Genomic DNA, 14,535 nt, shown 5'->3' with positions numbered 1-14,535 from the left:
GTTGGAAGCATTCCCACTGACACCCAGAAACAGACAAGGATGCCCATTCTCACCATTGCTATCCAATATAGTCCTGCAAGTTTTAGCCAGAGCCATTATACAAGAAAAAGAAATCAAAGGGATACAAATTGGGAAATAAGAAGTCAAACTGTCCCTATTTGCAGATGACATGATTCTATATACAGGGGATCCAAAAGACTCCACCAAGAGACTATTAGAACTCAGAGAAGAGTTTGGCAAAGTAGCAGGATATAAAGTCAATGTACAAAAATCAACAGCCTTTGTATACACAGACAATGCCATGGCTGAGAAAGAACTTCTAAGGATCAATCCCATTCACAATATGTACAAAAAAAATCAAATACTTTGGAGTAAATTTAACCAAAGTTGTCAAAGATCTCTATGATGAGAATTATAAAACATTAAAGAAATAAATAGAATAAGATACAAAAAAATGAAAAAATCTTCTATGCTCATGGATTGGAAGAAGCAGTATCATCAAAATGTCCATTCTTCCAAAACCAATTTACAGAATCAGTGCAATAACAATCAAAATTCCAAAGACATTCTTCTCAGATACTGGAAAAATGATGCTGAAATTCATCTAGAGGCACAAGAGCCCTCGAATAGATAAAGCAATCTTATATAACAAAAATAAAGCTGGAGGCATCACAATATCAGATTTCAAGACATACTACAGGGCAGTTAAGAACCTGGTACTGGTATAAAAACAGATGGACAGACCAAAGAAAAAGAATAGAACCACCAGAAATCAAGCACCTACAACCAACTTATCTTTTGACACAGGAGCTAAAATCAACCCCTGGTGCAAATGCGGTCTCCTCAACAAATGGTGCTAGGAAGACTGGATCTCCACATGTAGAAGTATGAAGGAAGACCCTTACCTTATACCTTACACAAAAATCTACTCAAATGGACTAAAGATCTAAATCGACGACACAAACACCATCAAATTACTAGAGAACATTGGGGAAACCCTTAAAAACATTGGCCCAGGCAAAGAGTTACTGGAAAAGACCTCAGATGCACAGGCAATCAAAGCCAAAATTGACAAATGGGATTACATCAAATTGAGAAGCTTCTGTACCTAAAAAAAAAAAAAAAAAAAAAAAACACTCAATAAAATGAAGAGGCAACTGATAGGAGAAATTATTCTCAAAGTACACAAATGATAAAAGCTTAATAGCCTGAATATGTAAAGAGATTAAGAAATTCAATAACAGCAAAACAAACAACCCAGTCAAGAAATGGGTAAAGGACTTAAACAGACATTTTTCAAAAGAGGAAATCCAAAGGGCCAGCAGATATGAAAAAACCTTCGTGATCTCTTGCAGTCAGGGAAATGCAAATCAAAACCACAATGAGGTGTCACCTCTTCCCTGTTAGAATAGCTTACATACAGAAATCAACAAACAACAAATGCTGGCAAGGATGTGGGGGAAAAGGTACCCTGATCCACTGCTGGTGGGAAGGCAAACTGGCAAGGACACTATGGAACACAGAATGGAGATGCCTCAGAAATCTGAATATAGACCTATCATATGACCCAGCCATCCCACTCCTAGGAACTTACTCAAGGGAAATGAAATCAGCATATGAAAGAGGTATCTGTACCCCCCCCCCCCATGTTTATTGCCATTCAATTCACAGTAGCAAAGACATGGAATCAGTGCAAATGCCCATCAACTGAAGCCTGGAAAAAGAAATTATGGGATATGGACACCATGGAATACTACAAGTGGTAAAAAAAAAAAATGAAATCGATGACAGCCTAGGGTGGTTACTGGCACCATAAACTAGACTGTCAATTTGTTGGGTCAACAACAGGAGTCACTGTGCACTTGCTCCTCATGTGGGATCTCTGTCCTTAATGTGCTGTACATTTTGATTTAATGCTATAACTAGTATTCAAACAGTATGTTTCACTTTGTTTCTATGTGGGTGCAAACTGTTGAAATCTTTACTTTATATATACTAAATTGATCTTCTGTATATAAAGAGAATTGAAAATGAATCTTGATGTGAATGGAAAGGGAGAGGGAGCGGGAGAGGGGAGGGTTGCGGGTGGGAGGGAAGTTATGGGAGGGGGAAGCGATTGTAATCCATAAGCTGTACATTGGAAATTTATATTCATTAAATAAAAGTTAAAAAAAAAGATCATATAGGTTCTGGCGCTGTGGCATAACAGGTAAAGCTGCTGACTACAGTGCCAGCATTCCATATGGGTCCAATTCAAGTCCCGACTACTCCAGTATAATAGCATTAATAAATAATAAAAGTTCAATCACAAATATATAACATATGTTATATTGCAAAAGCAATATTAAGAGGAAAGTTTTCAGCAAAAAACACCTTTGTCCAAAAATTGAAATAATATTAAAAGCAATACAAAGGATTAAGAAACTGAAAATTGGTTCTGTGAAAATATAAACAAAATTGTCTAATTGTTAGCTTGATTAAGAAAAGAGAGAAGACTCAAATCAATAAGAGTAGAAAAGGGAGTAAATATTAAAAATGACACTTCAAAATAAAACACTCAGTAGAAGCCATTAAAAACTATTATAGGCCAATAATTTGGAGAATTTAGAAGAAATGGATAGGCTCTGGAAATACTTATCTTACTAAAAATGAATGAAGACTTAGAAAACCTGAAAAATCAACTAAAGACGAGTGAATCAGTAATAAAGAGTCTCCTGAAGAGAAAAATCCAGAACCAGATGGTTCAGTGCTGAAGTCTATTGAACTTTTAAGAAAAAACTAATACCAATTATTCTCAAACTACTCCCAAACCTGAAAGGAAGGGAACCCCTCCAAACTCATTCTATCTTGATCCCCAAATCAGACAAGCACGAAGCAAAAAAGAAAACTGTACTGAGGAACACAGATGAAAAATTCTCAACAAAATATTGTACCAAACTGAGTCCAACAGCACATCAGAAGAGTCACACTGTGTTGGATTTATGCCAGAGACGTAGGGATGGTTCAACACACAGATCAGTAAACCTGATACATCACATCAACACAATGACGGACAAAAGTGACATGATTATTTTAATAGATGTGGATAAAAATTTAACAAAATGAAGAATTCATTTATGGTTTAAAAAAAGCATTAAATAAACTAGTTGTAGAAGAGACATACCTCAACACATGAAAGCCTTTGTATGACAAACCCACAGACAAGATGGCATTGAATGAGAGAAAGTTGAAAGCACCCCCCACTAAGATCTGGAACTAGATGAAGATTCCACTCTCACTGCTATTATTTAATATAGTTCTGGAAATTTAGCCAGAGCCATTAGGTAAAAGAAAGAAATAAAATACATACAAATGAAAATGGAAGAGATCAAATTATCCCTGTTTGCAGATGTTATGATTCCATACATAGAGAAATTAAGATTCCACAAAGAGAATATTAAAATGAATAAGCAAATTCAGCAGATTTGCAGGATATAAAATAACACACATAAATAAGTAGCATTTTATACCTGAACAACAATCTCAGTAATAAAATACTTGCAAGAGAAATCTCATCCACAAGAGCTAAAACATTTAATGCCTTGGGATAAATTTAACCAGAGATGTGAGGACCTCTACAATAAAAATTAAATAACACTACTTTTTAAAATTGATGAAGAAGAAATAAATGGAAATACTTCCCATGTTCATGGGTTGTAAGAATAAATATAATAAGAATACATATTATAAAAATGTCCATATTACCCAAAATTATTTATAGACTCAATGCAATCATCCATGAAAATACCAATGACATTCTTCACAGAATTAGAATGATCTGTGGGCCAGCGCCGTGGCTCACTTGGCTAATCCTCTGCCTGCAGCACCAGCACCCCGGGTTCTAGTCCCAGTTGGGGCGCCAGGTACTGTTCCCAGTTGCTCCTCTTACAGTCCAGCTCTCTGCTGTGGCCCAAGAGGGCAGCGGAGGATGGCCCAAGTGCTTAGGTCCCTGCACCCGCATGGGAGACTGGGAGGAAGCACCCGGCTCCTGGCTTCGGTTTGGTGCAGCGCAGGCCATAGCAGCCATTAGGGGAGTGAACCAACCTTTCTCTCTGTCTCCCTCTCACTGTCTATAACTGACTCTCTCTCTCTCACTGTCTAACTCTGCCTGTCAAAAAAAAAAATGATCTGGGGACCGGCGCCATGGCACAGTAGGTTAATCCTCTGCCTGCAGTGCCAGCATCCCATACTCGGTTCCAGTTCTAGTCCCAGCTGTTCCATTTCCAATCCAGCTCTCTGCTATGGCCTTCAAAGTGCTTGGGTCCCTGCACTCGTGTGGGAGACCTGGAAGAAGCACCTGGCTCCTGCCTTCGGAACCAGTGGATGGAAGACCTCTCTCTCTCTCTCTTTCTCTGCCTCTCCTTCTCTCTGTGTGTGTAACTCTGACTTTCAAATAAATATATAAAAATCTTTTAAAAAAAAGACTTGAAACTTTGAAACCACAAGAAGAAAACTGGGGGGAGGGGTGGCACTGTAGTGTAGCAGGTAAAGCTGCAGCCTGAAGTGCTGGCATTCTATATGGGCAAAAGGCACCGGTTCAATTCCTGGCTGCTCCACTTCCAACCCAGCTCCCTGCTAATGTGCCTGGGAAAGCAGTGGAAGATGGCCCAAGTCCTTCAGTTCCCGCACCCACATAGAAGACCCAGAAGAAGCTCCTGGCTCCTGGCTTTGGATGGGCCCAGTGCTGGCCATTGAGGCCATCTGGGGAGTGAACCAACAGATGGAAAATCTCTCTCTCTCTTCCTCTCTCTCTCTCTGCCTCTCTCTCTACCTCTGCTTTTCAAATAAATAAGTAAATAAATCTTTAAAAAAAGAAGATTGGGGAAATGCTTTAGCACATTGGCATAGGCAATGATTGTTTTATAACACCACAAGAGCATGAAAAATAAAAGCAAAAATACACATATGGGATTTTATCAGACTAAGGAGCTTCTGCAACCAAAGGAAACAATCAACAAAGTGAAGAGAAAACTAAAGAATGGGAGAAAGTATTTGAAACTAAGCATATGATAAAATGTTAATACTCATATAAGGGTCTTGAAATTTAAAAAAAAAAACAAACAAACTACCAGGTTTAAAATTGAGCAAAGGATTTAAAAAGACATTTTTTTTCCAAAAAGAAGAAAAACAAATAGCCAACAAACAAATTTTAAAAATCCTGGTATTGCTATCTGTCAAGGAAATGCAAATAAAAACTGCAATGCAGCATCATCCCTCCAGTTAGAATGGCTGTTTATCAGAAAGACAAAAAAAATCTGATGAAATTGTGGAGAAAATGGAATGCCAATACACTGTTGGTGAGAATGCAAATTAGTGCAGCCATTTCGGAAAACAGTATAGAAGTTCCTCAAAAAAACTAACAATAGAAGTATCAGGTGACCCAGCTTTTCCACTTCTGGGACCATATCCCAAGGAAATGAAGGCTCTATATGAAAGAGATGCCTGTACCCTGGTGCTTATTGCAGAACAATTCACAATAGCAAAGATATTTTAGAATCAACCAAGATGTCCATCAGTGGATAAATGTGATGAATATATATAAATATATATGAAGGCATATTACTCTGCCAAAAAAAAATCCTAATATTTGCAATTTTAAAATGGGTGGAATTGGAAATCAGTATGTTATGTAAAACAAGTCAGAGATGACATAAAGACAGGTATTACATGTTTTCTATCATATTATGTTCAAAAATGAAATAAAATAGAAGGAATAGAATAAGCCCTTGAGAGAGGGAGCAGGAAAGGGGAGGGTTGCAGGTGGGAGGGAAGTTATGGGGGGGGGAGCTATTGTAATCCATAAGCTGTACTTTGGAAATTTATATTCATTAAATAAAAGTTAAAAAATAAAAATAAAAAATAAAAAAGAATAAGCCCTTGAAAAATACAAACTACTAAAACAGAGTCAAGAAGATATAACCTGAAATACCCCAAATGTACTAGCAAAATTAAAATTCTATTTTAAAAAATCTTTAAAAAAGAAAACTTCAGATCCATATTTTCCCTGGTGAAATTTACCAGACATTAAGTATTAAATATTTCTGAGCCCTGTGCTCACACAGGAAAAAGATAATCATCTCTCTCTCATCTTGACTTCAAATAAGCCCCACTCCCTCCCCACATATTTTCCACCCTGCAATCCATGAGCATAGACAACAAGAGCGGAATGTCCTCTTCATCCCCCAAAAGTAAAACACACTCCCAACATGACTAAGAACACGGGAGAAACCAGGGTGAAGAGTTGCAGTCTTCATCCCAAACTTTCTGTCTTCACTGAACACCAGATGCACATGCTAGGGGGATCAGGACAGGAAAAGTACACCACTCTTTTCTTAAATGACTTACCTGCACTTGATGAAGCTGATTAAAAGAATCCTTCTTAATTTCTTTCAGATTTACGGTGGCAAATGCTGGAGAGAGAATAAAGAGCTCTGCTGAGTCATTGTTAAAAGTGCCATCAGGGAATGGGTGGAGGACAAGCCTGCACACCGGAGGAGAGGGCAGCATCTAAGAAGTAACTATAGTGAGATACTGCTTGTAGTCCTCCGTTCACTGCTTCGTAAACATTCTCCCCTACATACTCGCAGGGACACTCATCTTAGTGAAAAAGACAGTTAACATCAGCACAGGACCACAGCACAGACCAGGAGACCAGCTGACTTGATTAGAACCCAGACTGTATGCAGCTCTCCTGTGAACTATGCCATTGTGGGAAGTGGCCACTGAGCAGGAAAACAGCAGTTCACTGCAACAGCTGGTCTTTGAAAGGGTTACCTGGCAGATGTTCCTCCAGACACATCTGCCTGCTCAGACATCGACTATTTCCCTAATTATTGTCACATTCTGATACTGTGCTGAATTGTCCAGCTATTTCATTCTCTGGGATGTACTGAATGTCAACACTGTAGGATCCCTAGACTTGGGCTTTGCTAGGCAGTATTCTTTATATACCTATCTTCCAGTCTCCCCACTAGCTTAGGGGGGATGGTCAGCACGCTAAGCATGCCCAGAGCTAAGACTAATAGAAAACATGAAAGATGTGAAAATGTACTAGGGACAAGGACCTCTGTTGTGCTCTGTTAAAAATGATAGCAGCAGTGAAAAGCCATAGTGCTGGTGCAACAATGAACTCTTAGCTACAATCTTGATCCTCGTCTATTGTAGTATCACATCTCTGGTGTCCATTTCAATGGCACATAACATAAAACAGGCATTGGAGAGCCGCTTGACTGTTCAAGCTTCGCATCAGTTGGATAAGAGCCTTAGTTCTCCCTTTACATAGCGCTGTACTTGTACCTCCTTCAGTGGAGCCTTGCAGCACTTCGTTCTCGTTATCAGAGGTCAGGATCAGCTCCACAATCCCTCTTTTTATCAGAGCCTGTTGAGAAAATTGAACAAAATGAGCTCCTTTCCCTTGTTCCCAGGGGAAGAAGAAGATACAAATAAATGGGGAAATTACACAGCTGGGTTCAAATGGGCTGATATCAGCTGGAGAATTCAGAGTGTGACTGCTGTGATTTGAAGAGGATGTGGCTCCTGAACTCACACAGATAGTTCAACTCCAAGACATAATGTGGAGGGTACCAAGAGGATTAAAATTTAATTCAATTATGGTGTCTAAGAGGTGAACCTAGGGATAGGTCCTTACATCATGAGTTGTGTGCCCTTGGGAAGTATTTCTCAGGAGACCGTTAGTGTAATAGCATTAGCTAGGCCCAGCCACTCTCTCTGCTTCCTGGGTCACCATGTGGTCCTTCCAATACATGTTCTGTGCCATTGTCACCCTGAGCCTTCACCAGATGACTGAAGCAATACAGCCTTCGCGATCTTGAAATATGGATTTCCAAAACTATTAGCCAAGATAAAACTCCTTCCTTCTTAAGTAGCTTGTCTTAGGTATTTCATTGTACTAATAAAAAACTAATACAGAAAATTTTATATTTAGGGGTGGGATAATTACTATAACTATATCTTAAAATATGGGATTTTTTTATTGCACTAAAAGACAGTCTTTTCGATACTGTGGCTGAGAAACTGTCTGTTCCCAGGTGCTGATATTTTGTGGGAGGCTGAACCTTAAAATGATGCACTGGTGTTTTTGGTCAGAGAGAATTGAAGGCAGCAAGGTACTCAGGCTGCACCATTGATTTTCCTGGCTGCTATCAGTAAAAATTACTGTGAGAATTAGAAGCAAAAATGAGCAGAAACACTTGAAGTGAGTGGAAACACTTGGAAATTTTACTGTTCATGCAGAGAAAGAGCAAAGGAAGGAATGTTCTGGATAGGATTTTGCAGTAAAGAAATCTCTTGCTAAAGAAAGTAGCACAGGTAAGAGGGAGCAGTGTAATAATAGGCAACGCAATGAGAGAAAAAGATCCCACAGGTGTCTAGGAGATTTGTGATTTTGTTTGCTAATTTGTTTCAAAGATCTTCCAGGGAAAATTCCTTTCAGGAAAGAGCCCTGGCACGTCCTTCTTTCCCAGCAAAGTGCTCTGAGGCTACTGTAGTCCTGCTTCAAGTGGGTACAGACATAACTTATCCTGGAGGAAGACTTTAGCATCACCCACATCATGCTGCTTTTGCAAGCATGCAGAATGCAAGGGTGCTGGGGTCATGGCACTTCCTCCAAGATCCCAAAGGAAATATGGGAAAACCAGGCAGAGTTGTGCTGCAAAGTTAGAGATTCTGCATGGAGCCCCTAATGGGCTGCTGTCTAGTGAAGCTATGGGAGTGAACCTGATGTGAGCACCTCAAGAAGGTAAAGCAACCAGCAACATATGCCTACACAGGAAAGGTGCAGATTACCAGCTTGTAGCTTCAGAGAGCCACCATGTTGGCAAAGACCAACAGAACTATGGATGCATGGAATCCTCCACCTTTATTTTTTTCAACTTTTATTTAATAAATATAAATTTCCAAAGTACAACTTTTGGTTTATAGTGGCTTTTCCCCCCATAACCTCCCTCCCACCCGCAACCATCCCATCTCCCACTCCCTCTCCCATTCCATTCTTCATCAACATTCATTTTCAATTATCTCTATATACAGAAAATCAACTTAGTATATACTAAATAAAGATTTCAACAGACCGCACCCACACAGACATACAAAGTATAGAGTACTGTTTGAGTAGTAGTTTTCCTGTTAATTCACATAGTACAACACATTAAGGACAGAGATCCTACATGGGGAGTAAGCGCACAGTGACTCCCATTGTTGATTTAACAATTGACACTCTTATTTATGATGTCAGTAATCACCCGAGGCTCTTGTCATGAGCTGCCAAGGCTATAGAAGCCTCTTGAGTTCACCAACTCTGATCTTATTTAGACAAGGCCATAGTCAAAGTGGAAGTTCTCTCCTCCCTTCAGAGAAAGATATCTCCTTCTTTGATGGCCCATTCTTTCCACTGGGATCTCACTCACAGAGATCTTTCGTTTATGTTAAAGGATGTCGCAGACAACCTGGGAGCTCAGGCAGAGACCATCACAGGGACAGAACCACAGCAGAGAACCCACAGTGAGGCAATGCCAAGCAGAAATGTGGGATTGAAGCTGACACAGAGATGTCCACCAGTGAAACAGCTAGTGGAGCAACAAACACAAGACTTCAACTGGTGATAACTAAAGCATGGGATATAACCAAGAAAGCTGTAAGGGCACAGCCTCCCAAGTCCTCAGGCCCTCTCTGGAAGCAGAAACATAAATACTGGTCCTCATGAGTTTGAGTCTTGTTTTGGTCCAATTAATCCTCTCTACTTGCTTGTTATCCCCTTCTGAAACAGAAATATACAGCCTATGCTTGTCCCACCACTGTATTCTGGAAGTATGGAACTTGTATTTTTAGAGGCTTGCAGCTGGAGTAGTCTGACTTGAGTTTCAGTCTTCTAAATTAATGTTCAGCTGAGGTAGGATTATGAAACTATTGGGGATGAGAGGATTACATATTGTATGTAAGGACTTAGGTTTGGGGGAGCCAGAGGTTAAATGATACTACTTGGATATATTATGTCTCCTGACCTTATACAGTTACATCTCAAAATCTTAAGTTCATGATACTAAAAGCATAGAAATTTGATCCAAGTCTGATTTCTAATAAGTGGGATTAGTGGGAGGTGAATGAAGAAGCCAGCTCTCATGGGAATTAGGCTATAACAGATTGAGTTGAACTGAGCCACTCTGTCTGCTCCCTGGCTCATCATGAGACCATAACGATGTACTGGTCTCATTAGACAGCCAAATAAATGGGGCATGCCTGATCTTAGACTGAACCATGAATCAAAATAAACCTCCTTACTCGACAAGTAGGTTTTGTCAGAGTAAGCAAGCCAACTAATACAAGGGCAGCCAGCACCGTGGCTCAATAGGCTAATCCTCCGCCTTGCGGCACCAGCACACCGGGTTCTAGTCCCAGTCGAGGTGCCAGATTCTGTCCCAGTTGCCCCTCTTCCAGGACAGCTCTCTGCTGTGGCCTGGGAGTGCAGTGGAGGATGGCCCAAGTGCTTGGGCCCTGCACCCGTATGGGAGACCAGGAGAAGTACCTGGCTCCCGGCTTCGGATCAGCGTGGTGTGCCGGCCACAGCGCACCGGCCACAGCGGCCATTAGGGGTTGAACCAACGGAAAAAAAGGAAGACCTTTCTCTCTGTCTCTCTCTCACTGTCCACTCTGCCTTTCAAAAAAATAAATAAATAAAATTTTTAAAAAAATTCTCCAGGGAAAAAGACATTAATTTATCAGGGAACACCTTGAAGGAAGATATAATTAACAGAAATAAAGAAAGAGAAGTGGGAAGCATTTCATTCTTAAAGAGAGAGGCTGAAGCCATGGGCTCTAAGAAGGAACAGAGAACAGCTTCACAAATAGTAGGTTCTGCCTGAACCCCTGAGAAAGGAATCTCACCACAACTTGGAGAAGGGAAAGGGTTACTGTTATATGCACTCAAGTTTTATTTTTGGTGTGAAGTATGTAGTATTTTATTTTAATTTTTAACTAGCTTTTAGCAGATTCAATATTGCTTGTTGGGGCCGGTGCCATGGTGTAGTAGGTTAATCCTCTGCCTGCAGCACCAGCATCCCATATGAGCGCCGGTTCTAGTCCTGGCTGCTCCTCTTTGGATCCAGATCTCTGCTGTGGCCTGGGAAAGCAGTAGAAGGTGGCCCAAGTCCTTGGGCCCCTGCACCCGCACGGGAGACTGGAAAGAAGCACCTGGCTCCTGGCTTCTGATCAGCACAGCTCCAGCTGTTGTGGCCATTTGGGGAGTGAACCAACAGAAGGAAGACCTTTCTCTCTGTATCTTCCTCTCACTGTCTATAACTCCACTTCTCAAATAAATAAACAAAATCTTTTTAAAAATATTGCTATATGGGGGCAAACTGTTGTAATCTTTACCTAACATATACTAAACTGATTGTCTGTATATAAAGAGAATTGAAAATGAATCTTGATGTGAATGGAAGGGGAGAGGGAGCGGGAAAGGGGAGGGTTGCGGGCGGGAGGGAAGTTATGGGAGGGGGGAAGCCATTGTAACCCATAAGCTGTACTTTGGAAATTTATATTCATTAAATAAAAGTTTAATAAATGAAAAAAAAATATTGCTCATAGATACAATTCTAAGAACATAGTGATAGTCTCTCCCTCCCTCCTTCCTTCCCCCTCCTCCATCCCCTCCCACACTCCATCCACCTCCATTTCTTTGTTTTTTAGTTTTTGAGATAACATATTTTAAATTTACATTACAGTAAAAAAGGCTTAATACTTCACTGAATAAGATGTTTAACAAGTAAAAAGCAAGAAGACCCTAGTTTAGTAGAAATATAGACAACAGCTATAAACAATGATTGAACAGAAAAATGACCATTTCACCAATATACGTAAATTTGAAAGTAATCATAGACCATTAGAACTATGGTAGTACAATGTTCTTAACCACTGGTTTGACAAAGTTATACAACAAAGTTTTACAAAACTATACTTGACAGCAACACTGATACACACAGACATTGCTCTCCTTTCTCTTTATTTTTTATTTTTTAAATTTTAGCTCCCACATATAAGGAAGAATATGCTACATTTGTATTTCTGGGGCTGGCATATTGCACTCAACATGATGTTCCCCAGTTATATAGTTTTGGCTGAAAATGAACTTTATTGTTTTTCATAGCTGAAAATATTCCATTGTGTGTGTGTATATATATATATATATATGGAGGATTACCCCAAAAATGAAATTTACTAAAGGTATAGGAAACAGATGGATGGTGAAAGGGACAGGCTCTCCTCTTGGTATGTCTCTTCTATTCTTCTAGCTATACATATTTGAGTCTGGGAGTGTAGTCAAGTAGCAAATACTAAATAACAAAACTAATGGTAGCCAACTTGACTGGTTGAAGCATTTGTGCCGGCCTGAGAGAAGTGTGGGAGAGGAATTCCTCACAGACCTTGTCCAAGTCCACAAGGTACAGCTGCGAGCAGGAGCCATCTCCTCCATGGAGATGTGCTTCCCCACTCTTCTTGACCCCCATTCTATCTGGGCCTTTCACCCAAGGTCCTCTTAGACACACAGCTGAGTTAACATGGCAGTCTGATGGGTCAGAATGGATCGTGATGCCCCCTCATCCTGCCTGGTACCCTGATCAGGTCTCCAGTGAGACTGGAACCTCATTGGTCCCAGAACGTGGGAATTCATAGACAGGGAGGTGTACCACCCGATACCCTGATCAGGTCTCCAGTGAGACTGGAACCTCATTGGTCCCAGAACGTGGGAATTCATAGACAGGGAGGTGTACCACCCGATACCCTGATCAGGGCTACAGTGAGACTGGAACCTCATTGGTCCCAGAACGTGGGAATTCATAGACAGGGAGGTGTACCACCCGATACCCTGATCAGGGCTACAGTGAGACTGGAACCTCATTGGTCCCAGAACGTGGGAATTCATAGACAGGGAGGTGTACCACTGGATGAGACAGCAGACAGGATGGAAATTATTGCCTGAGCCAAGCTATCTTTCAATGGAGGAGCAAACAGATCAGACGATGGGATATGAACACTGACAAAAAACTTCAAACTATCATCATCATGTCATTGAAACACTACTTCCTATAAATGTACATTCACCAATATCTAACTTTAATAAAAATAGTGGGTCATATAAGGATAGGATTTGGATAGAGATAACAAACAGAAATGAAGGATTATTTTTAAACCATGCTTTCTCTCATCAAAAAGTTAAGTACATCTTGATTATCCTATGTTGCCAATTCACAGAGAAATTCAACTTGAACTTAAATATCTTGTTAATGCAAAGTGACCTGTACAGAAAGAAATCATAAACAAATGCTGGAAAGAGATAGATTGAGGAAGGAAACATGTAAATATGGATACACACCAAGCATTCTTACCTGGTAAAGATAAGACATGTACCGCTTATCCCTATTAAATGAACCATATTCATTTTCCACTTGCACTGCAATGACAGGGCCTCCCTGGTGGAACTGAAAGACAAGCGCATGGGGGTTTGAGAATGAGGCTACCAGGGGCAAATGCTAAAGTTTTTAGGATCACTGGAGGAGATAACAGTTGGTTTGGATAGTTGGACCCAATGCCCCTTAGAGTCTGACCCCTGTCTCCTCCTGGGTAATAGGATGCAGCAGGAGTCCTCTGTCCCTAGTGCTCTAGAGATAAGGGCTGCCACAGACTCCCTCTGTTTTTCAAGTAACCACTTGAATATGAGCCTTCGAACCCAAAACTCACTTGCTTCCTGCCCATCCTACCTACATTCCCACCTGCAAGAGTTTAATTAGTATGCAAATTCTCCTGTGTTGCAAACAGCCTCCAAGTCCTGCGGTAGTGGAATTTGGAGGTGGAGTCTGGGAATGAATTTGGACAAGCTCATGGGGGTGGTCATCACAAATGGTCTGGGCAGATGCCAGCACCAGGCTCTGGGGCTTCTTCAAAACTGAGCCAAATAAGCTGCCATTATCTATCAACTACTCAACCTTAGGGATCTTATTGTAGCCAAATAAAATGGATCGAGACAACAAGTGACAGAGACATCCTTCTTCCCCGCTCTCTCAAAGATGATGTCACCCATGAGTGCCAGGTCCCACTACTTCCACCTACTCAGGAACGTTGCTCTTGGCACAGCTCCGCTAACTGCTGAGCCTTTCACCTCTCCCTTCCTTTAGTGACCTCCATCATCAAGGACACTGATTCAGGATGTTTGCATTAGAGAGCAATGAGTTAGAGATCTCTAGAATGTGCCAAGGGGTTCTCACTGTATCTTCCTAAGAAAATCACCAGGTATCTGCTTGCATGTTCTCTGCTTTCTCACATTTTGATCATCCCTCAACCTATGTTAATAAAACCTCCACCCTATACTACCAACACTGAAAGCTTGTGTTAAACCTAAAGCACAACTTCAGTCACTTGGGTTTAGCCTTTTAGGGTCCTTCCAATGTCAGCGTAATTCTTTCTCCTTGGAGCCTATGGACACTG

At 40.7% G+C, this 14,535-nt stretch overlaps 1 protein-coding gene across 1 annotated transcript in view; it reads right to left on the bottom strand.

Annotated features, from left to right (window-relative positions):
- LOC133763990 (beta-galactosidase-1-like protein 3) overlaps positions 1-14,535 on the bottom strand; it is a 73,875-nt gene that overhangs the window by 38,337 nt on the left and 21,003 nt on the right. The window contains exons 7-9 of the mRNA XM_062197655.1: positions 13,440-13,532; positions 7,336-7,417; positions 6,385-6,449 (exon numbers count right to left, since the gene is read on the bottom strand). Of these exons, the coding sequence (XP_062053639.1) occupies positions 6,385-6,449; positions 7,336-7,417; positions 13,440-13,532 (240 nt within the window). The remainder of the gene's footprint in view (positions 1-6,384; positions 6,450-7,335; positions 7,418-13,439; positions 13,533-14,535) is intronic.

This window comes from Lepus europaeus, chromosome 7 (genome assembly GCF_033115175.1).
Source record: "Lepus europaeus isolate LE1 chromosome 7, mLepTim1.pri, whole genome shotgun sequence".
NCBI lineage: Eukaryota > Metazoa > Chordata > Mammalia > Lagomorpha > Leporidae > Lepus > Lepus europaeus.
Note: the sequence above shows the minus strand (reverse complement) of the source record. Positions and strands in the feature narration are given on the sequence as shown.